The sequence below is a fragment of the Diachasmimorpha longicaudata genome, chromosome 2, assembly GCF_034640455.1.
Source record: "Diachasmimorpha longicaudata isolate KC_UGA_2023 chromosome 2, iyDiaLong2, whole genome shotgun sequence".
Taxonomy (NCBI): Eukaryota; Metazoa; Arthropoda; class Insecta; order Hymenoptera; family Braconidae; genus Diachasmimorpha; species Diachasmimorpha longicaudata.
The window spans coordinates 12,529,361-12,553,244 of record NC_087226.1 but is presented as its reverse complement, the minus strand read 5'-3'; the positions used below and the strand labels follow the sequence as shown (position 1 = coordinate 12,553,244).

Here is a 23,884-nt window from a genome sequence, read left to right as displayed (position 1 = left end):
GCAACCAACAGAATAACAATTAATCAACGCATTCAACATCGACATTATGACAGATGATTATAAATGTCGTTGTAACGACATTTGCCCACATATGAAATTGAAAAACCATAAGGTTTAAAAAAACCAAGCTGCAGATAGCTGCAAGAGGAGACAGGGTTGGATACGCACGCATGGCCACCGTCCACTCGGTGGGGCCCGTTCAGCCCCGTTTGCGGGATATCCCCGTCAGTCTTCCGCTTATATTATTCCAGTCAAGTTTTACTCCACAACACAATGTAATTCAGTGTCTGTTTGACTTTACCTCGCTGCACATTAGATGCCCGATACCCCACAACCACAATTGATTAATCAACCCCCCGTGAACCCCTGAAACCCCAATAAATCCAGTGAGAAAAATGTGAAATTTTCAACAAAACAAAACTTCACTTTGATCTTCCGAAAAAAATGAAATCCAGTGACCCCAATGATTATTCACGTGGAATATAATTTTCAAACTGCCGAGACCCACGATATCAATCGAAAAGGATCGATCGCAGCGCGGGAAGGATTCGTCCTTTCGAATTTTAATGTTAAAAGGAGGAAAGTTGTTATCGAGTGAAGTAACGATAGAAAAATGTTCAAAACTGTGAGAATAAATTTTTTATTATCATTGATAATCATCGAAGTGAGTTGTGAGCAGAGATTTCTGGAGACTCCAGTTCCCTATCAAGAAGTCGGCACCGGTGAGGACGTCGTCCTCACCTGCCGAGTTGACAATAAGCGGGGTCAGTGCATATGGCAGAAGGATGGAAAACCCATTGGCATACATGCGGAGAAATACGAGTGGGCCACTGTCCGGAGTAACAGCGTCAGTGATGCTGATTGTAGTCTCCTAATTAAGCGCGCCTCCCTCGAATTCGACGATGGCTATTGGGAGTGTCAGGTATCACCTGGTGATTTCACCAGACAAGATGCTCTCACATCACTGCCATCCCGACTTCTAGTGCGTGTTAAGCCGAGAAAACCTAGGCTTGAGTATGGGGGTGCAGTATTGACGGGATCTCTTACGCTTAAGGAGGCACAAGAGGTCACCATTTCCTGTGTATCTCGCTATGGCAATCCACCAGCACTTATTAAATGGTAAATTGAAAGATTTGTTGGTGAATAGGCTGACGGGGATGGGAGTGGATGGAGTGGTATTGTTTCATGCTTCAGTCGATGGGAAATGCTTTCCGATTATGAGATTGTTTATTTAGAAAGGGAGGATGGAATAGACTAATTAATTTCAATCCATCATATCTCCCGGAATAATAAAAAAATATTATTTCTTTCGGAAAGTTAATGGATTAATTCGCCTCTTGTTCTTTATTTTGGAAATTTAGGAAGCCCGAGGGCACCCCAAAACCCACAAGACCGTAACTCCCCTCACCGAGTAATCTTCATTCTACCCTAGAGCTGTCCAAAAGGATGGTCTTTTCCGTTTCACGGTCTAGCGCAGCTGACCACTCCTTATTCAACCTTCACTCCCCTCCGTGAATTCAAAAACAATGTAACAATCATAATTACCCTTTCCCCTTGTTCTATATTTCCCCGTCGTGCAATGTCTCATGTAGCGTTTTATTTAGGTTCATAGGGGGTGACGAGGTGGAACCGCTGAGGGAGCAGACTAATGCGACTGAGGTGGACAGTCCTAAAACATGGGCAGCCCACAGTCTTCTAAGGATTCGAGGACAACGGGAGAATCACGGGATGCCCATCAGGTGCCTCAGCCTCCACTCCTCCAGTCCTCTGCCTGCTATTGCCGAATGTAGACTCGACGTTCATTGTAAGACTTCTACTTCCAGACCGAATCCATTCCCTTTCAAATGTTATGAACTGTCGCGATATGTTTTGGAAAATGTGTTGATGTGAAAAATACTGATAAACTACGGTTTTATGAATATTAATTTTTACCTTCAGATTCTCCGGAAGTGCGCATTGAGACAAGCCCCCGAGTGCTGTCATCTTCCCTAGAAGACTCCTCAAGTTTCATGAGCATCAGATGTCTCGCTGACGCAAATCCACCGGCAACAATCAGATGGTACAAGGACATGACCAATTTAGCGAAGAATAACCAAGTGGGGCCCATGACAAATAGTTCCACTCTGAGTCCTTTTGTAAATGCCAGTGTCAGTGGCTCTGAGATGCGATTTGAACCTGTGAAGAGGGAGGACGCTGGATTATATTCTTGCAAAGCAGTCAACGCTATTGGAGAAAGTTCTCCAGCAAACTACAGACTCGATGTTCAATGTAACGTATTAAGAACTCACATTGTTTTTACTGTTTTCTCTTCGCCATAATTGTCGCCATTTTTTTCATATTATATCTCTTTAGGATATTCAAGTGAGAAAGTTTCTGTTGCAAAAAAATCTACTTGAGAATAATTGTTACTGTTTTCATTTTTCCATGTGTTTGTGGAGAAATCAAATTTTTATTTTCATTCACACATTCATTTACATATCATTATAATTCTGTAGGCAATTCTCGCTTCGTAAAAATTGCGACACATTTCAGGGGAGGGTAGGAAAGTAAATATAAGTTTGAACGATTTCTTTATAATTGCAGATATGCCGAGATTGAAAATGACCGGAAAATTGAATGAAACTCGAAGTGAGGTAGAAGCAATAGCGCTTTTGTCATCAACAGTGGAGGCTTTCGAGTGTGACGAATTCGAAGCCAATCCACCAGCCCGTTACAAATGGCTGCATGTGAGAGGAAGTATTTCTGGGCCTGTCGATAATACAATTGACGAGAAATCTGGCGCAAAAGATGGACGAGTATTAAAAATGAGGAATGTCGTTTGGTCGGACGAGGGTGAATACCGTTGTATTGCATTCAACACCATCAATGGGGTGCGACGAGAGATGACGTCGGAAACGCGATTTTTACTCCAGATTTCCGGCCCACCAGAAATTCAAACGAGCCCGACGGATAAATTCATGGAGAAGGGTATGTTCGAGTCGGTGGGGTGGACTGGAGAAGCGGGCCATCGTCTCATGGCGAGATTCTGCTCAAGACCACCACCGAGACTCGTCGCATGGCAGTGGGGGAGCTCTCACATTCGTGCGGGTAAATTTAGAAAATTTAGAAAAAACACGCGATTTGAAATAACAAAATAATAACAAACAATAAATAATTTAATTAACACTTTATTCTTGACATGTCCTTGATTTTATTTAAAGGTGAAATCATAGAGCCAAAGTATGAAGCACTCGCCCTCGAGCCAATAACCGAAAATTCCGAATTGACGAATTGTTATTGGGCAAAACTGGAGATAAGAAATCTGCAAAAAGAGGATGCACGAGTTTACACTCTGTTGGTTGAGAGTGAAAAAGGACGAGATTCGATGAGCCTGAGACTGATAGTGAGGGATCCCACCGAAATGAAGATCATAGCCATCGCCTCAGGTGTGGGCCTTCTGTTACTCCTTGCAATAATTGCCCTGGTCATTTATTTATTATTGAGGGCCCGACATCGGCGCTATTGCAAGGACCGCGAGGAGGACGATGATGAAGAGGGGAGCATCGCTGCTGACGCTTTCTACGCGACACCTGCCTCGATAAATCGGTCCCAAAAAAGTCAGGCGGCGCCCAAAGTCTATACCAGGAAGCATCATTCCGATGGAGGACTTGCTGTTATGTACGATTATAATCAAATCGCGAGACAGACGCAGACCATGAGCCCTGAAGCGCTGAAGGTTCGGAGGGCACCAGCGGTCCTTCAAGCGCCGACCATTGTTTGAGGAGTTGTTGGTTGATGAGGAATTGGGACTATTTATCCTGAGATGATTGGCTTATGATATCTTCGCATACATTCAGGACTGCAGGAAAGTAATACCTGAAGAAATAGCCGATGAGATAAACTGGGAAAATTTTTCTATCGGCAAATAATAAAAAATAAGGATTTTTTAAAAGCCAATAACGTCCCTTAAAAACCGATCAAGAGTAATTAAATCCACCGATGCTCAGTTGATTGAATTTATTGTTTGTGTTTTGTTTTGTACACTAATTTATTTAGATTTAAAAAAATACCAAATACTGGAGAGAATGAGAGAGAGAGAGAAAGTGAAGAGGGCATTTCCATTTCGTATTCATGTTTCATGTATTTATATTGATTATCACATATTTGATTTCATTATTATAAATGTTTAATTATTAAATGATGTATATTAATGATGTAATAAATTGATTGTGAATTATAACAACTGGAACTAGAAGACTTGAACATTTTCCATTTTTTTTTCAAAAAAATTCAACAATGGGTCTTTTATTTAAAAAATCCCAAGTATTAAGTAATTTCGATTTAATTTTTCTATATAAAAACGCTATCGAGTTCCACCAGTGGACTAAAAAATTCAAAATGCCCGCGTTTCCATGCGAGCGACGCTCTGGTTTCCACGTAACTACCCGCCAACTCCTTTTACAGGGGCGTGAAAGTGGGGGGACGACTCGTGAGCTCCGAAAATGATTCATGTTTCCTGCTATTGTCGGCCCTGATGCTCATTGGAGACCATGGTTGACCGACTTGGTTAGTTCCTCGTTTTATTTACTCTCATTTTGCTGAAATAATCGCCAATAATCAAATTCTCCCCTCCCCGAATTCCCCCGAAACCACATAACAATGATAATCAACGATTAAGTAGAATATAATCGCCCATAATTCCCAATAATTCACCGTTTATCCACGACTGTCATTGGTGCGGGGGCAGTGTTTTTGACAGCTACATACGTTAATCAGTGAATAGTGGTACAATCAATCAACCAAGATGCGATTAACTAATCAACCAGAATGGCCATTTGTACATTAATATTTATCATGCATACGTGGTCACTGAAATAATGTCTCTACCCTTTTATTTATCTGTGCAGTTAACAGTGAGGCCAATGCTAGGCGTATTGTCATGGTGGAAAACTGCTTCGGCAGCTCTGGACAGGTGAGTTTACCCATCACTATCATCTGATTCATACACCTGGAATGACCACTTCTCAGCATCAATAATTAATTAACTCAGTGATAAGGCCGACTCGTGATTCATGATTTAATTTTTACTACAGTCACTCGCTGTTCCTGGAAGGGTGTTGGTGGGAGAGGGTGTCCTGACGAAGATGTGCAGGAAAAAACCTAAACTCAGGCAATTTTTCCTTTTCAATGACATTCTTGTTTATGGAAATATAGTTATCAACAAGAAAAAGGTAAATTTCTGAATCATTTTGCTCTATTGCTCTTATGAATGAGATTTTTTATTTGTGATACTTTTCAGTACAACAAGCAACATATTATCCCACTGGAGGAGGTGAAGTTGGAATCCCTAGCGGATGATGGGCGTGAGTATCGAGGGAGACTTATTCGTGCACTGAGAGAATTTTCGTTTTTTACTTTTTTACTTACTCCAGCGAATAAAGAAGAAAGTTTTCGTCACTCATAGGTGACCTCTTTTTAAAAGAAAAAGTGTTTTGACAAGAAAAAGTGGTTTTGAATGGAGATAACTGTAATTTGAGGGTCACACACTTCTGGATAAATTTGATTTTGATTGGAATTACTGGAAATGCCGACGGCACTGCATTCCGCGTGAAATCATCAGAAATATCAAATTAGTCGTAATGGATATGTACTTGTAGTTATCAGGCCAGAGGTGAAATGACAAACCATTTTTTTCTCCTTACTCCACATTTTTTCAACACTGATATGAAATAAATTCACATGGATTTCAAATTATTTTACTCTTATATCACGAAGCTAATAGGATAATTATATGCTCTGCAATTATTTATAAACAGTTTAATTATTCATGTAAATATAAATGTACATGTCTCTCAGTGCATGAACATGACGAAACTGTTGGGTTTGACATAGGTCTCGGATGAGGATTCATTATCACTATCGAATAAAGTTCAACTTCCTAGTTTATGGCAATTATTTATAGAATATCGCAATGGATGGCTCATTAAAACGGTAACAAAATCGTTTGCTGTTTATGCTGCTACTGCAACAGAGAAGCAAGAATGGATGGCACATATAACAAAATGCATAGAGGATCTGCTGAGAAAGAGTGAGATACTGAATGATTTGTTAACTTTTACGCATATCATACGCCAGAGATACGTCTTATCGGGTTATTATTGCCTCCTTTCAGGCGGAAAAAAGCCAGTGGAGGTGCATGCTGCTGTTTGGGTGCCTGATAATGAGGCTGATCACTGTATGCATTGTAAAAAGACACAATTTACAGTTATTAACAGACGGGTAATTATTTATTTTTGATCGGAATGTTAGAAATAATTTTTCAATGAGAAATTTGATAAATTATTAATATTATCGCTGGACAGAAAGTTAGTTTTATCAATGATCAATAGACTAATTATAATTTTATTTTATTAATTCAGCACCATTGCCGACAATGTGGTGCAGTAGTGTGCGGTCCGTGCAGCAACAAGAAGCTATTTCTACCTGGCCAGGGTAATGGAAAAGCCGTGAGGGTCTGTTTACAATGTTACGACGTCGCTAGCAAAGTGAAAGCAACCTCACCCACTGGAGTAGACAATCTCAATAATTCAGAGCAGCAGCGTAATTCAGCGGACAGCTCAGGTGGCGACAGTTCAGGGGATGAGGAGGATGTGAACAAAGAGGAAAAGCACGATGAGGTATTTTTTAATCAGCCTTCATCAACAACATTTCACTAATGGTTAATTATTTCTATTTACCAGCCCAAATTCTACTCATTTCTGGCTCGATGAATCCCAACAAATCAACAACATTATCAAGAGGAGAATCAGAACAGTTTTCCACTCGATCCAACATAATTAAAATAGAGATCAAAGAGAATGCATTTTTCTAATCAATAACATACAACGAAATGACATAGGAGACATGTACAACTTCATTTTATCAATTTTCAGGCAGGAAACAAAAGGTCGAGTAATTAGTATTTCATCCGCAGTATTCGTATGGCGATTCTTATCTGTATATTTTCCATACGTGAATTTCAATGGAACTACGATTTTTAAAAAAATTACTCAATTTTCAACGTATGATTTTTTGAATTACAATTTCACAGGTCTCTTTCCTGTTATAACTAAGTGCTTTTTTAAAAGAACCAACAGCAAATAGAGCAGGGGAACGGCTGAAATTGGCTTGGTGCATGATATTTTTTAACTGATGAAGTATAAAAGTTAGAGGAAAAATATTATATACGTATTTTTTTACCCTGAAAAAAAAAAGAAAATTAAAAAAATTCAGCGTCATAAATCGGACATTTGAAATCGCCTGTAACCAGATCATTTTTCGTAATTTTTTGAAATAAATAAAATACATATCTAATATTTTTCATTCGAGTTGCTTATCCAACACTAAAAATTTTTCATGCGAAACTCCAATTGCACAGGAGAATTTCGAGTTTGTTTGTTTTACCGGAAATATTCTCTACTCTTATGTTAACAGCCTAACTATTATTTTAACCACAAAAATCCTTGAATATTTTAAGACTCATGCCACTACGTGCCTTTCACCCACTTGAAAATTTTTGTTAATCATTCAACATTACTGGTGGCAGTTTAATTACTCTTTCTCTTCTTTAATTTAATACGTAAGTGATTGATAAATGAAACTTGACTGTTTAATCGATATTTATGGTAACAATTAGAATGATAAAATTTTGAGGCCAATTGAACGACGTATTCCATCCATGAAAATGTCAAATTGAAATTGTAAAAAATTTGGGGACATTAGCGGGTAGGAGCAACGTAATTGTTTCTCGAGAGTTTAGGGGTAAGATTGAATAAGGTTCAAATTTTTCTTTCATATATTACTAATTTTTATATCAGACATTTACATTTGTAAATATCTTATATGATTGTCGATGAGAATATGACGTTTTACCTATTAACTATTATAAAATAAAAATAAAAACATATCAACAAAGGAGTTTACCAACTTAATATCACCTATCCTGGTACATTAGGCCATATGACCTTATGTATAAATATGTAGAAAATAATTTGTTTATTCAACTTTTGGAATACAGAGCTAGTTTATAGATAATAATCCTGCCGAAAAAATCGGTGCTATCGTCAAAAATAATTTTGAATCCGGTGGCCCTGAGGGGTTTATCCAATTTGAAGTGTTGAACTTTGTTTGTGTCTTCGGGATAAAAATCCTGAACGTGTTTTAAACCTTCTGGGTAAAATTCAGCCAACAGACGGAAGTTTTTCCCGGCAAATCCGCCTTGAAATTGAATCTCAATTTCTGATATTTCACATTCACTCTGTAAGTTGATCAAGATCCATTGGGGTATCCCCTGAAAGAGAAAAAAAACCACGTGAAATATGATTGGTGGAATTATTGCTGCCAATGAGAAAAAGCCTTTGTCACTTACTGAGTCAGAATTCCAGCACGTCTCCTCGCTGTCATCGAACATGTACTGCTTCCCATAGCTCTTGACTTCTCTATTGAGTACTGAGCTCACTCTTGACAATCATTTTAAAAATAAATGGTGATCAACATGGGTGGAATGCGCATCTATCTAAATTGAGTAGATAATTACCTGCAGTCGAACGAATTTTCCTTCAAGATATTTATCATTTCGCTTTAGAGAATTGTTTGTAGTTCCCATCGACATCAGACCCAAGGAGATACACGTGGTGGGGTGTGGGAGGTTGCAGGGGGCGCCAGCGGCCTGGGCGCGCGAAAAAGAGCGCAATTGATGAATTTTTGAAAAATTATTTTGCATCTGAAATGACCCCTTGAAGTTCTTTTCAAGATGATATAGATGAAAGCGAGTGCGTGAGAGAGTTTTGAGATGTTAACAGTGAAAACTTTAATTGCTTCCACTTTTAGTTTCCGTTTGGCTAAACTACATCATCATTCCTTTTCGGACTGAAGCATTGAAAGTTGTTGATCCGGTGCCTGCTAAGGGAGTTGTGACAACAGTGATACTATCTGTAATTAGGAAAAAACCGAGTTGATACTGGATTCAAGCGTTGATATCGACGATCAATTTATTGTGCAAGTCACAGCTGCTCTTAGATCTACCTTTATTCATGATTCTAGTCTAGTTGTATGCGCAGATTATGTCACATGCTCAGACCTGCAGAACGTTCTGCGTTTAATTTTCCCGGGACCTAACATGTCGTTTATTACTTGAGATGTTAGAGGAGATGACTTCTATGATGTAATCCGCACACTCGGAAATGGCACATGAATTCTCAATATTTTAATAGTTCAACAGGAGAAGATCAAAATTGCAAGAAAAACATAATAAGTTGAGCTTAGAGTGATGAGAGTTTCTCGGTAATGAAATATTCCAGAAGTGGTGCCAATTTTCGAAAACTTCTAATTATTTACAGAGTAAATCTGCTCTCCCACGATTTAGTTTGGTTGATGTAATCATAGAAACTTTCCCTATTTTTTGTGCGTCCGAGTGTGGTTGGCAGGTCACAGGTGAGCGAGGGTGTATATGCTGAAGACAATGCAAAGTAGGAAAATTACCCGGTTCGACTTGTCGTGTCAAATGAAAGTTAAACGTTGCATTCAGGGAACTTCCGATGACAAGCAATAAGGAAAAGAGTAATTTCATGTAATATTTTTTTTTCTAGACAAACAATTGAATGTAAATATTGACGAGATCGTTCACTCACAGATACCATATGACTCCCATTCTTTGAGGATGGAAATCTCTTCCGCCTGAGCCTCAAGAAGACTGTTTATACTTTACTTGTAATTACTCAATATGATCCGATCGCATTTCTTTACAAAGATCATTCTAAGGCATAACATGAGGAGGGAAAAATTCTGTAATTAGCGAGTGAAGAAAAAGTCAATGAAAAATCGGGAATCCTGAAAAAACCCTGTGGTTATGAACGAGGCCAGTGACAAGGGCTGTCAGTTAATCAGCATTAATCGACCCCACGATTCTATTCGAAAAAAAAAAAATTAAAATGTTATACCAATCAGAAAACGTTGAATGACGTTTCAATCCCTGCGATAGGAATTTGATTTTTATGTTCGATTCGATTTGGTAGGAATACATTCGATAGCTTCAGGAGGGTGAGTGGAGACGCCTTCAACAGTGAAAGTATTTTCTAGACGACTCACGTGCTCCGAGCTTCTGGAGTATATCACGGGGTCCACTGCCGCAGCTCAGCTCAGTACCATCTTCACCAGTCTTCTGTCTTTCAGCTTTCTTAAGGGTATCGAAGGTGATTGCCGGATTGGTTCTCTAACGATAATATTTCACAGTCAATTCGGAGAGTTTACAAATATCTAATCTGTTCATCGTCGAAGTTTAGAAATTTATAATAGTGTAAAAATAAAAATAAAAAATAGTGTTTGGTAGGTAACGCAAAATCGAAAAATAGATTTTTCTTCATGAGCGGTTTATTCAATCTAATTAAATATATTTGAAAGAGAAATAATTAATATTTACGATCCTGGCCCCGGACGTGCTCGTGAAGAGACGAAGGGGAAGGTTGAGAGTCAACCAGATGCGTCCCCAGGTTTTTAAATTGAAATTGGTTTAATTACATACTTGATTCAGGAGAAAGACGTCTCGATAGAAATAATTTTTTTTATCAGTGAACTCACGGGTTGGAAAGATAATCTGTGGGGGGAATGGGGGCAATTATTATTAAATTGTCATTTGGGAAAGGCGGTAGTCAGACGTAGAGAATTGTGCCTCTATTAAACCAGGAAGGTAGCGTGATCAGACGTCATCGTTCTCCCTAATTGTTCTAAGATAACCGAAAAAACAAATAACCACATTCCTCAATTTTTTATTCAAATTGCGCTTACCAACTAATTCTATATCCAAATAATTTATTTGGAATTAAGGGGTTATTTATTTTCCGAAATAAATAGTTAACATAAAACCCATGAGTTTTTGCCTCACTCGCGTTCATTATACTTTCCAATGCACAAGTAATCTATATTTATCTTTTTTTGTGCTGTGAACTCTATTGTATGTTGGATATTATCATAACTTTCAACTAAATAACTCGGTAAATACCAGGTTGAAGACCTTCCGGCGGTGGTCAGTTCCACCCCTCTCGTAGCCAATGACAGTAAAATGAATAAAAATAAATGAAAATTTTATAAATTTCCAATAATAATCTTATTACTATAAATATGAAGGGGGATGCCAACTCATTTCTGATTTGTCACGATTATTATATTCGAACTAATTACTCACTAAAAAAATGGGCACTCATACTATCAAACTTTCAATTTCTGATCCCAAGGTTATAATTATTATACCCTTGATGTCCACCTCTGTCTGCAAATAAAAATTTGTATTCGATTCGAATGCGTCGGCAGTCCCACACGTGATAAAAAAAATCTGCTGATGCATTCGATCAGATTGACCTCCGCGAAATGATTCGCAACAAAGAAAACGCCAGAGTCACCGAATTAAGACGATCCGGTGAAAGGATTACGTTGCGATTCGTGATGACAGTGAAATAGATTGAAAGATCTGCCACCGATGACGATGCCATCACGAAGAGCTGCAGCGTGCGAACCCGTGAATGCACGAGACGCCACTTTTGTTTACAAGCGTCGGGACGTGAAATTTACCACGGGGAGTTGATCGATCTTTTCAGGTGTTTCCACGTGTCCCAAGACCTCCAGCAAAAAAAAAAAATTACCTCAGGTTATCCAGTGAATTATTCTCGTCCATTCAATTGGGTAAATTTTTGGGCTGAAACAGGGGAATTATACAACTATCATCCTCCCCTTACTTTCACTCGGCGTCAATGCATTCGCCTTAACTAGTGCCGTTGTAATTGCCCATGCCCATTCCGTCAGATTGGAAGCGTTTAGATGATACAAGGATAGCTAACAGCAGCAATTTAATCTCAAATAAAATGCTCAGATGAGAGATAGTTTGGGGGAACGAGAAATACGTGGAAAGTAACTGTGTGTGGATCCCATGCACCTCCACAGAATTATGTAAATACGAAGTTGATTTTTTGTTGTTCTGTTGCAGGAAGAGATTTGAAGTCTGGATGTGAGTTCATAGAGGCAGTTGAAGGGGAGCCACCATGAGAAAGGGGAAGAGATGGTTTTTCCACTGGACCTTCTTGCTTGTCATTATTCCGGAAATGATCAGTTGCCAAAAGGTTTTCAATTATTTCTCCCCCATTTAATTGTCCTTTCCCTTGGAAAAATTTACATTTTCATTTTCTTCAGAGATTTTCTTTTTTACGGAGGGTTTTGCAGATATTGTAGGGGTATTTCTACCGGTTGAAAATTTATCATCATGTTGAGTTAAAAGGATTGTAGAGTTATTCAACCGTGTGAAGCGGAGCGCGTAGAATTGGAAGCGCGCGATTGTTGCCCAACTCGTACGACGGTGCCGTAGGTTCTGTGACGGTGTTATTGTGTGCGGATGTATCAAGAGATAGGTTTTCAGGACAGATATACTGCTGCTTCTCCCACTTTTGCTTCAGGATGCAGATATTACATCCGCATCGTGCACTACTTTCAATTACGTTGGATGCTCTTAGTAGGTACCTCAAGCTATCGGAATCAATGTAGCACACTCGAGTTTCATAAAAATACCTCGAACTGACGTATTGCGATAACTCAGAAATGATAATTGCAAGTTTCGGCATAATATTCTTAGTTATTATTAAATGAGCAAAATTTAATTAGGGAGAAAGAAGGGCCTTTGTGATTTTTCTATGAAAGTCCAGTGTTTTATATTGGGTGCGCCAGTTTTAGGTACCTGTTTATACTAAATTCGTGAACGAAAAGAGATTAAAAATTTGGAGAGCACCTGATGGATGTCATACTAATGACCATGACAATGATAAGTACACGAGAATCTCATGAAGTTCAGACACGATCTCGAATAAAAAATTTCTCTTTCACTTTGATGATTTCTAATGACTTCTTAAATCGCGCAATTTTTTATGATTTCTGCTGTTCTCTGATGATGTCCGGAAGTCATTAGGAACCGCCATGGGAAATGAAAATCCGCGAATCACTTCATTTCCAATGATTGCTTCCTTGATTTCAGTCAAGTACTTCCCTAGGTGACCTACCCCCCGCAAAAATCTGGAAAAATCATAAAAAATAATTAAATGTAGAGAAAATGATTTTTGTGGTTCAAGCAAAAGCGTCAGATATTTCGGGAACAAGTGCTCCCGGCTCTCGGCGGTAAAATTCCGGAAGAAGCTTTTAGAACCGACCGCCTGGCCCTGAATCGCCTGAATAAAGAAGGTATCACTGTTGTTGATGGCGTTATTCTGGAGGCTCGGCATGCCGACAAACATCCAACTCATGATCGAGTCCAGGCTGAAGTCATAAAGGTACGTAATATCCAGCAATTATCGTGTCTTCTATTGTTGAATTCGTGACACAGTATTCAACGAATTACCAATCCCTAATTTTATACATTTGTTCAGGTTACTATTGTGAATCGAAATCGTGGGGTAATCGTAGCATTATCGATCATGAGTGGGTGAAAAATTACTTAAATTTGAATGACATTAACTCAATTCTCAAATGATTTTTATAAGAAAAACAATCAGCTTGAGCGAGTGTTTTTTTCCAGTTGAATTGATTTTACACGATTTGTTTTTTAATTAATTAAAACACTTCAGGTCCTGCTTTAAGTTTACAATCTCTAGGTATACGCGACTATAGACAACAGATACGTCCCACCGGAAGGCAGATATCACTACGATCATCCGAGGACTGTGGACACGACGTACATCATCCGGAAACCCATTGGCGATTCTACCCTCACACTCAATCCCCCCAATCATCACCACGAACCGACTTATCATTCTCCAGCTCAGGCACATGGCTACGTGAATTTCCAGCCACAAATTCCACTTCCCATTCCCTTGTCCACTCCTACTCACCCGAAGATCTATAAACCTATTATCAAACCCCTCATCATCCCTGCAAATCATATCTTATTCTCAGGATTCTATCATCCCTCCTGGGATCATCCTCATGCCCTCGAGTGGAGCGGAAGTGGATTCAGGGACCAACTACGTGATGAGCATTCACCGGTGTTCAATACATATCAGGTCAATTTGGCGATTTTATTTTGCATGTAGTGTCCTTACTTCTCATAAAATGGAGTATAATTTTTTTTGCAGTTTGTAGAAAATTATGAAGGACTCGTCGACAATTTTCACGATCGGAGGCTGCGTCATACGGAAAATCCTGCTCCGGGGAATGTCGTAAAAGTTACAGTGAAGGACTTCCAAAGTTCCGCAAAATCTTCACCTGCGTTTCCTTCGCCTCAAATTTTGTAATTATGTGAGGATGATATATTGCCTCTGACATTCATTACGACGTGAATCATTCACCATTCGTCGACTGAATTTTAATATTAGTACCTCTGTAAGACAATTTATGAATAAATAATTTTGATAACAAAAATTTGACGAGTGATTCGCGAGTGGATTGTCATAATTCCTGCAAGATATTGAATTATAGCGATCCTGTTTCTTCTTGAGAACTTTATTAATGATCATCATTTTGCCAGTGTCTTCTTTACTTACCGAAGATAATTGCGAATAATATTGCACTCTCGACGTGCGATAACTTTCTCCGCTGGTTTTGATGTCCGTTGGTATCGCAGAACTCTACAGAGAGAAATATTTAATACAAATAACTCAGGAAAAGTGGAAATTCTGACGTAACTCTCACCGCATTTTTCCTGAGTCTTTCATAATTTGTTTGTTTGTCTTTTCTGAATGGAATATGTAATAAAAATTATTGGGACAGGAAAAAGCAGGAATGTAAGTCAGCCTGGAAATTCTAAATTCATCCAGTGCTTAATAATTGATGGAGTAACAACCCCTGTGTTTATTCCAATGCAGGGCACAGCCATAATTATTCGGAAGAAAAACCTATAAAAATTTCATTACCATCGCATCGAAAATTCTTGGTGGAGTGTCTGCGCTTCCCGAGAAAAGTATTCTCCTTTATTTTTCTCACTCATAATTTACGATCTTGTTTTCCTCCGCAGGAAAATTATACATCCACCACTGAGAGCCGTGTTCACTAGCAAATTCATGGAAAGCAGTAGAATCCACTAGAAAACTTTCTTTCAACTCGAATAATACATTGTATTTTCCTTTCCCGGTGTTCAGGCGAACAATTGTGCCATGAATTTCCATTGAATAGATATTCGGGGGAAAAACTCTCTTAGAAATTCGCATCCCTGTGTGTCATCAATCAAACGACGAGACGATCCATTGGAATTTTCCGTATTCAAAATTAATTGGGCAGTAATTTTTGAAAAGTAGAAATAATCACATAATCATAAGGAGCTGATGAAATATTTTGATTCGATTGATATTTTTTATCACACATCTGAACGCGAGTTTTCCATTCGTAAGGCAGGGGTGGGGTTTACCCATGAGATATTCAGTAACTGGTGACTTTCTCTGTGACATAATTTACCTCATGCCAGGCAAGAGAGGCTCAAATACAACGGAAGCTGGAGCAGTTTACCTCAACGTCAAACTCAGTGCGGTCATGGCAAGGAGCTGTCCAGTGACACTACAAATTCTCATTATCATCGGGGGATTCACCTTCACCCTCTCACAGGTGAGCTCCTTAAACTAGTCAGTACAGTGGCGCTCTGAGCGCCTGCAGTGGCCGCAAGTAGTTACTTTCAATCAGATACAGACCACTTCCGCGTAACTCTTCGGTGGGTTTTTCTACACGAGTCTTACGTCCTTTCGTGGGAAATTGACGAGAAAAAAAATGGAAAATGGGAAAAAGCTGTTTATGCAATACTCCGGAGGTATTGTTTTTCGTGGTTATTATCGTAACCTTGACTCTGCGGCGGGGGATTGAAACGGCTACTGGCCACGGGATGTTTTACCTTTTTCTTCTCAATTTTTTTGGCACTCAAGTACTGAAGATCACTGGAGCATTCAGATTATTATGACTGCGGTCGAGCTCAGTGAATTGAGACGATGAATGAAGTTGGCGCTTCGTTCAGAGAAGAATTCTCTATGTCGAGCGATATTATTTCGCGTGAATGATCTTTTCCGATGTAAGAAATTAATAGTCGGGCAATCAGAAGTAGAATTGATAAAATCAGGCGAATTAATGGGTTTTGGGGAATTTTTTTTCATGTCATCTTGAAGGATCAGAGGTTCAGAATAAAGGTTTACGATGATTACCCGGAGTACCAGGAGTACCAAGAATTCCACGACTATCAGGCTGAGGAAGAGCCTCCCCAGCCTCCCCGAGAGGTGAAACAAGAACAATTTCATGGGCCCATACAGTTGCAGTTTAAAAAAGTGGAGAAGAAGAAGGAGCAGGATTTCAGTAAAATTCCAGGAGCGCCGGGAGTGGACTACCCGATATACCATCAGGTCCCGGAGACGGCGTTTTCCTGCTCGCGAGTCCCCTACGTGCCTGGAATGTATGCTAATCCTGAAACTGGCTGTCAGGTGAGTTCCATAGAAGAATTTCCTCGGAAAATCGATGAAGATGATAAAATCAATTCCAATTAACTTTAATGGTGTGAAATTTTCCAAACTATTCTTGCCTCGACAATCAAATGATTTTAATTAAATGAAATCATGTGTTCGGTGAAGTCATTGACATTAACGTTTCTAACGCACTCATTACGCCGCACGATAGCCCCCTGAAGCATTCACCTTCTCATTAATTGCTCATGCACGCTCATTATCATCATAATTATGGACTGGGAACCCAATCTATCCACAAGTTATACCCCAGCGAGAAGTCTGACAACGATAAGAATGTTATTGAGTGCATTGAAAAAGAGAAAGAAAAACCATAAAATCCGAGCATTGGGAATTATTACAAGGACGATAGTCTCGATGAAAGTGTATCATTGAAAATCCGCAAGACAACTTTACTATTCCAATACTCTGATAAGCTCCTCTAGCAGAAATCGAGATCCATATTATTATCGACATTTTATCTAAATATCCAATTGCTTAATTAATGACCAAATGAAAATTACTAACAATTATTGTAGGAGTCTATCAATGAATAATTCTACTCGGAGGCGCCAACGTTCACTAAGTCCTGTTCAATGAAAGTAAAGTAAAAATGAATGAATATTATTCCCCTGGCATTATCTGCGACCCAAAATGCCCCAGTATTCCCATACAAAATTCCAATCAGATTGTGAGAGAATTTATTTCTCAACGCGGAAGCGACCGAGCGCTTGAATGAAGACTGAGGACTTCGGATGATGACTTCGCAGGCATTTAACTCGAAATAGTGACCAGAGTGAAGGTAATTGTCGCCTGAGGATCAGCATTACTGTTTCGAAACGCTCGCATAATTGGTCGCTAAAGCATAAATCTGTAGAAGATAAAATTCGAAAAATTATCCATTGAAAATCCCACCCCACCACCCTTTTCCCACCTGAGGAGGAATATCATGAGGTTTTCTCTTGGCGTATGAGACCCCCAATAATTTTTTCGTTCTAAATTTAGTATTAGAAATGAGAAGGATCGAACGAGGACTGATAAAACCGAGAGTTGAGAATTGGAGCGCGCGGTGAAGCTATTATATAAGAAAAAGCGGGTCTTGTGTATTACAAAGGCCTCAAGGCGAGTTAGGACTTTTGAAACAGTCTCTCTCAAGCTTGATGGCTGATTTTTCATGGAGAATGCCGGGGAAATTATTTTATCATTCACGATTTTTTTAACGACGAGTGATTGAGTCAATATTTTTTATAAAACGAATGAATGGAGAGATAAATATTGTGATAATTGCGTGAAGATATGTGTCGAAATGCCTGTTCAGTTATAATTATGTAGAAACGAAGGGAAAAATATTTTACTGTTTTTTTTCAATTGAAAACCTTTTTTCTTCAATTTTTGTTTTCTCTAACATCTTTCCCCTGTAAATATGCACGTAATATGTTACGATGATCGATTAGAAACCATAGGGAGCCCCCATCGCGTGAAATTATACTGCATTTCAATCGGGCGTAACCACGAAGAGTGCAAGTTGAGAAAGAGCCTGTGATTCTCCCGACTGTTTCGTAAACTCCTTGAATTATCACATCTACCAAAATGACGTTACACAGCGTGTAATCGAGCCACTGATTCATCAGACACGCGTTCATCGAATCTCCGGTACTCTGATGCAGTGAAATTTTTTCGCTAATTACACGCTTCGATTTTCTTTGAAAATTAAACAATAGTTTATTGGAATTTTCCGCTTTGTAAATGTGAGCTTAATTGGATATTGACTCATTAATGGAGATTTCCATACAAAAATATAATGATAGATAAACTACAACAAAGATTTGTGCAAACCCAAAAGTGTTGAGAGGAATGAAAAAATCTATTCATCTAATTATTTTCCAGGCATACCACGTGTGCCACGATGGACGAGAGGGTCACCAGGGAGCGTCATTTCTCTGCAGCAATGGGACGTTATTCAATCAGAAGGAGTTCGCCTGCGATTGGTGGTACAATGTTGATTGCCAGGAAGCAACTAAGCTCTACAGGTAATTTCTCTTCACTGTTCTTCGGACAATATTATTTCCATATTTCTAATATTAAGACCATGAGCTTCAATTTTTCCTTTATTTTTAGATTGAATGGAAATTTGGAGACAAATCCATTCGTCCCGAAGGATCGGCAGGAGGCGATAGCTCGCGAGAAGCTGAGAATCGCGGTATTTTGACCAATGAATCATCAAGAGCTTCCAAATATTAATTTAAATTACCTGGGGGAGTTCAGCTTACTCCAACTTAACAAAATCAAAGATTTCTGCATTACTAGAATCACTGGAATTCTACAAATCCCCCTACAAAGTCGTTTTCTCAATTTTCTCTTGCTCTCCTCATTTTCGCACGTCTTATTTTTATTTTTCTAGCGAATAGAGGAAGCGATAAAATTGTGGAAAATTTTCCAAATGTTCCACAGAATAAACAAAATAAAATGCATAATCCGAATAAAAGTGGAAGCGTTACACCATTACAACCCACTCAATAAAACAAGTTAACAAAGTGATTAGGCGTCCCACAATCACCCTGGCCACAGATTACATAAAAATAGAAATGATTATTTTCCGATAAATGCAAGACAACGAAGGAGAAAGGATAACGATTATCCTAGTGCCGATCACGACATCGAGATAGTGAGAGATCAGTTTGTATTCTTATCGTGTACTTGCAATACTTGTGAACAAAACACACAGACAGTCTTTTTCCAATCCGACATTCAGCTGAAATAAAAGTAACCCGGGACAGTGACCTCGAGAGTTTACTATTCCCCCATGGATTTTCCCTCCTCATCGCGAGGGAGATTTTTTCCTTCTCACGGAAGTAGCCATGCTCGCTGCATTATTTCTAGGATTTCATCAGCAAGGGAGGAAAAAATGTATTTTAATGTTACGAAATGCTTTTCGGTCGCATGTCAGACGTGAAATTATCATGTCCATTCTGTATGGGGGCATTTTTGTGCCGGTGTGTAGTTGAACTGAAGTGTCGGTGGTTACGACGCAAGGGCGTTTCCTATCGACGGTAAAATACCTTCAGTGTAGGTGGAAAGTCGAGGACGGTGACTGGGACGACTGTCCTAGCGGAAAATACGGGGCTTGGGTAATTTTTTATGTGGGGTACAAGGAAGTAAACTTTGGTATTATTCAGCAGCGAAATGGGAAAATCGTTCAAACGGATTTTCCCTCTCCGCCTGGTTTCAATATGAAATCCGAAACATAAGAGGGAGGAAAATTGTTGATAAGACCTTTTTCGAAGCTCTATAGTAATGATTATTTTTTTAATTCATAGTGAGCATCTTGACAATTTTTTAGAGGATATAATTTGAAAAATAGGTCATATCGGAGGGAATAATGAAATAGAGAAATATGAAAAAGTATGACTCTTTCGTCACAACAATAAAACAATTTTCCTCTCGCATAAAATAGTCGTAACAATTGTGATTATAATGAGAAGATGTAACGAGGCAGGCGGCGGTTATCGTCAATAATGAGCGTGAAAACTCGTGTGAGGATTCTCGAGTGGAGAGAACTACTCATTACGGGCTTCTCCACAACTGTGGGAAAATGTATGAAGAGATTCACTCATTTTTCCTCGTTACGCAGCTCTGCATGCACTGATGCATTCAGTCTGGCTCACTGTCTGCGCTGGAATTTCACTGTGTCAACTTTATATTTTTCCGGTTAATGGGTGAATTATTTATAAATAGAGAATAGCAGAGAAGGAATAATTAATTTTTTACTCTTGTCAATGATAGATGAAGACCTTTATCGTCTGAAATTGAAAAAAAACTTTGCATTTTACTCCCCTTTTTTCATAGGAAAAAAATATCTACAAAATGGCACTGAATGCTCGACATTGGTTGTTGCTGTCTACAAGGGACTCTCACAACCTCATTGAATATGAAAAATTCAAGCTAACCATCAAATTGAACAAATAACCCACCAGAAAGGCTAAGTACCGATTGCCCCTGTTGAACTCCTCTCCTCTTACCGCAATTCTCTCACATCCCTCCATGGATCTTGATATCACGAATGAGCCTGCAATTACGTTACGATATGTACCTAAATGTTGCAAATTGAATGCACGCGCGGAAGTCTTTTGGAGCACTCCAGGCATTTTATTCAATCTCTCCCCCCCTTTTTTTCACTCTCATTGCTAGGGAAAGAGGAGGAGTTTCGAATCGTTAATGTACAGACACGTTGGAGTACTTAATGCTACATCACCTTCTATGGGAGTTCTTACTAAACTGAATAAAAAACCAGAGATTAAATTATTTCAATTTAACCCACACATTTCATTTCTGGATATTTAATAATAACGAGATTTGATTTTCATGCTGATTAATTGCCTGGTCGAAATTAAATTGTGATTTAAAAAATGTAAAGGCACGCACAATCATATTAATCAGTGGTTAATTAATAATATAAATTTGATGAAAATTATTCAGAACACGGAATTGAGACATTGGTCATTTATTTGATGGCCATTAAGAGCATAAAATTTCTAGTTCAGCCTTTATTGAAATGCCCACATTTATAACCCATTTACGACGTGTGAAATTATATTCCCACTTGATTACTCAATTTTATCATCGTGATTATTGCAATGAGGACTATCCAAGTGGAAATCCGTTCCATTGTGCTGAAAGTAAGAATAAAATTTCTATAATTCGTAAAGTCATTTTCCGTAGGAATGACTTATTGGTGTCTCATTGTCAGTTGGAAAAGCTGCTACAGTACAATTCAATTGCACAATATTTCTCGCATATAGCCCGCCAACGAGAAAGTATCACAGGATTTTATCCGGTAAGTGGCGTGAGACAGTGCGATTATAAGCTGAGTGGCTGTTGTAGTTGTTGGGGTTAAATTATAAATATCCTCGGCTCATTGGTAGATTAAAACTCGTAATAGGAGCATTACTATCCCCTGGTGTCGATCGTTTTATCATAACCACTGATGGTGTACGTTCAATGACGCATAGATCGTAAAACATATGTTGTAGTAGTTGAACATTAACGCTTTCATTCATGTCTCATTTGACCCCAGGTTATAGTGCATTTCCAGTGATTTTATTATCTATTTCACTCGAAAAATCACTTTCTCATTAAGAATTAAAAATATTCTCCTTCACTTCGCTCAAGGAATTTTTATGAGCCAATACATTTGAATTATAGACCGTGGGTTATAAAAATTATATTAAAATGTCATTGATAATTCTATGAAAATCTAATTACTGAACTAATAATTTTTTATTATTCATTACCATCGAATTTATTATCATCTCCAAGTGATAATAAAATTTAACGTGCTTGGGGGAAAAAATCGTAACAGGAGTAAACGTAAAGATTTGAATTTATGAAAAATGAATGGGACTTTTGAAAAAAAATTTTTTTGTCAAAGATCGGAGCTATTAAATGGTGCATGTCAATCTCCAGAGGATAATCCTCCAATGAATAGCATCCACTGCGTTTGAATATCCAAACTAGATCGATGAATCTATATCGCAAAGTTGCATCACAATCCACTGTGGCACACACGCCCACGACAAGGATTTCTCATAGCGCCGTACGTGGATACTGAAGTAGAATAGTTTATACAGTATTGAGAAGGGTAAAATAGGGATATAGTGTATCCTAGTTGGAGTTTGTGTGGAGCCAGGAGACTGTGATATAAATGGGCGGCTGTGCTGTTGCGGTATACACGAGCCGCCGTGGGAAAGGTAATCGGTCAAAAGAAATGCGGGTGGCGGTTCTCTCTATCGCATTACCCTGCACGCCAGAACAAACGCGCCAATCCGCTGAGTCAAGTCCAACTATTGCCTCAATTACTTCTTTATCTTTTTTCGTTTCGACGCTTGGGATTTTGAGGTTTTTTCACCCACCACCGATATGCGCCGATCGATCGACTACATGTGGGGAAGGAGTTAATGGTGGTTAATGATACTTTTATTGCCATGGGACTATTGCAATGGCTCCAGGTAATTAGTAAAACATTGAGTGCTACATTAGAAACTGAGAAATTTTCATTTTCTTCAACTGCAACAAAGAAATATTTTACAAATCAAATACAGTTCGATTATGGGATTTTCAAGGTTTTTTTCCAATTGCAAATAAAGAATCGAGCAGCCAATACTTAAACGATGTGACTTTTTTCGTTGCGGTGCAATGAAAACAGAATTTTCATTTTAGAAATTAAAATGTTTTTAATTGCGGAATTTCGCAAGACAATTTGTCTCATTGGAAATGAAAATGTAATATTTTTTTCTCTCAACGCTGGAATTTTGAGATTATTTCAGCCTTGATATCCGATGATTGACTGCATCTGGGTAAGGAGTTAATAGTTGTTAATGATACTTTTATTGCCGTTGGGCTATTGCAACGTTTGGGGGCAATTAGTAAACCCCAGAGCGGTATATTAAGAGACGAAGATCATTCAATTGCAGTGAATAATTATTTATCTATTGCAAAAAAAAAAAATACTTCACGGATGTAATTATTTATCGATTGTAGAATTTTGTGAAATATTTTTGTCCATTTAAAATAAGATCAGATAGGCCTGAAAATGCAAAAGAAAAATAAAAAACTTTCATTTTTCGTGCATATGCATTTAATTCCCGGAATTGCTTGACAAATATCCTCTAGAAAACAAAAGGTTGTTACGTTAGTGTTTCTCATGTGCACTATCCGGGTGTATTACTTTAGCGACGGGTGTATTAACTTGCCACAGTTCCGCCAGTCTTTCCCAACTGCTCGCCGTCCTTGACAACAATGCAGAAGTACATATGATATACCTTTAGTAGGATTGATACGCCGGGGAAAAAATTTAATTGCATTAAATTTCGCCGAGTCTGGGCCGGAACTCTTGATTCATAACCTCCGGGTTTGAATTACCACTGATTATCGGGAAACAGAGGGAATGAGCTGTGCTGGGTTGAGTAGAGTAGGTAACGCTAGGGTAAGCCATCAATGAGCTGTCCTACACATACCGTACATATCGATTATTCCTTTTAATTATTCTTTTCATTACTGAAATGATAGCAAAACCAATTTTCTCTTTCATCTATTCCCTAAAAATATTATTCAAAAACCGATGGAAAATTGCAAATTACTTTGTTTAATATTTCCCGGAGAAAGCATTAAAAAATTTGCACATAATCAGGTCTAAGGAGAAATGGAAATTAAAGAATATTAATATTAATATTGATGTTTTGTCGTCCGGCTGAATTCAATAAATTATTCACAAATCGAACAATCTAAACAACTCTTCCAATTCCGCAGCTCGCAAATTCTCATAATGCACTAGGCGCCTCTCCTGTCTATCTCATCTCCCTTCATAATTCCCCCATAATACCCCTCAACTGAACCGAAAATAAATAGCTACCACCGCGGAAAAGCCCGTC

General features: G+C 38.5%; 4 protein-coding genes across 5 annotated transcripts; 3 read left to right on the top strand and 1 right to left on the bottom strand.

Moving 5' to 3' along the window:
* Positions 1-38: 38 nt before the first annotated feature.
* On the top strand, positions 39-4,228 carry LOC135172657 (hemicentin-2-like). The gene is made up of 5 exons (XM_064138864.1): positions 39-1,119; positions 1,605-1,804; positions 1,939-2,268; positions 2,584-3,087; positions 3,201-4,228. Exons 1-5 carry the CDS (start codon positions 614-616, stop codon positions 3,758-3,760), a joined length of 2,100 nt encoding a protein of 699 aa, XP_063994934.1. The 5' UTR covers positions 39-613; the 3' UTR covers positions 3,761-4,228.
* A 223-nt stretch (positions 4,229-4,451) lies between these two features.
* LOC135172663 (pleckstrin homology domain-containing family F member 2) lies at positions 4,452-7,932 on the top strand. 2 transcript variants are annotated; one of them, XM_064138880.1, is made up of 8 exons: positions 4,452-4,545; positions 4,887-4,951; positions 5,073-5,210; positions 5,279-5,342; positions 5,942-6,067; positions 6,152-6,258; positions 6,399-6,656; positions 6,720-7,932. In XM_064138880.1, exons 1-8 carry the CDS (start codon positions 4,530-4,532, stop codon positions 6,747-6,749), a joined length of 804 nt encoding a protein of 267 aa, XP_063994950.1. In that variant the 5' UTR covers positions 4,452-4,529; the 3' UTR covers positions 6,750-7,932. The 2 variants fall into 2 exon arrangements, with proteins under 2 accessions (XP_063994950.1, XP_063994951.1); XM_064138881.1 differs by lacking the exon at positions 4,452-4,545 and adding an exon at positions 4,792-4,816.
* On the bottom strand, positions 7,802-8,696 carry LOC135172664 (uncharacterized protein). Its single transcript, XM_064138882.1, has 3 exons — positions 8,555-8,696; positions 8,387-8,477; positions 7,802-8,308 (listed from the first exon to the last, which is right to left on the bottom strand). Exons 1-3 carry the CDS (start codon positions 8,590-8,592, stop codon positions 8,018-8,020), a joined length of 420 nt encoding a protein of 139 aa, XP_063994952.1. The 5' UTR covers positions 8,593-8,696; the 3' UTR covers positions 7,802-8,017.
* Positions 8,697-10,183: 1,487 nt separating this feature from the next.
* LOC135173027 (uncharacterized) lies at positions 10,184-19,237 on the top strand. Its single transcript, XM_064139602.1, has 11 exons — positions 10,184-10,341; positions 11,993-12,125; positions 13,122-13,319; positions 13,641-14,048; positions 14,121-14,275; positions 14,755-14,768; positions 14,850-15,036; positions 15,357-15,582; positions 16,131-16,439; positions 18,345-18,487; positions 18,576-19,237. Exons 2-11 carry the CDS (start codon positions 12,048-12,050, stop codon positions 18,664-18,666), a joined length of 1,809 nt encoding a protein of 602 aa, XP_063995672.1. The 5' UTR covers positions 10,184-10,341; positions 11,993-12,047; the 3' UTR covers positions 18,667-19,237.
* The last annotated feature ends 4,647 nt before the right edge of the window (positions 19,238-23,884 follow it).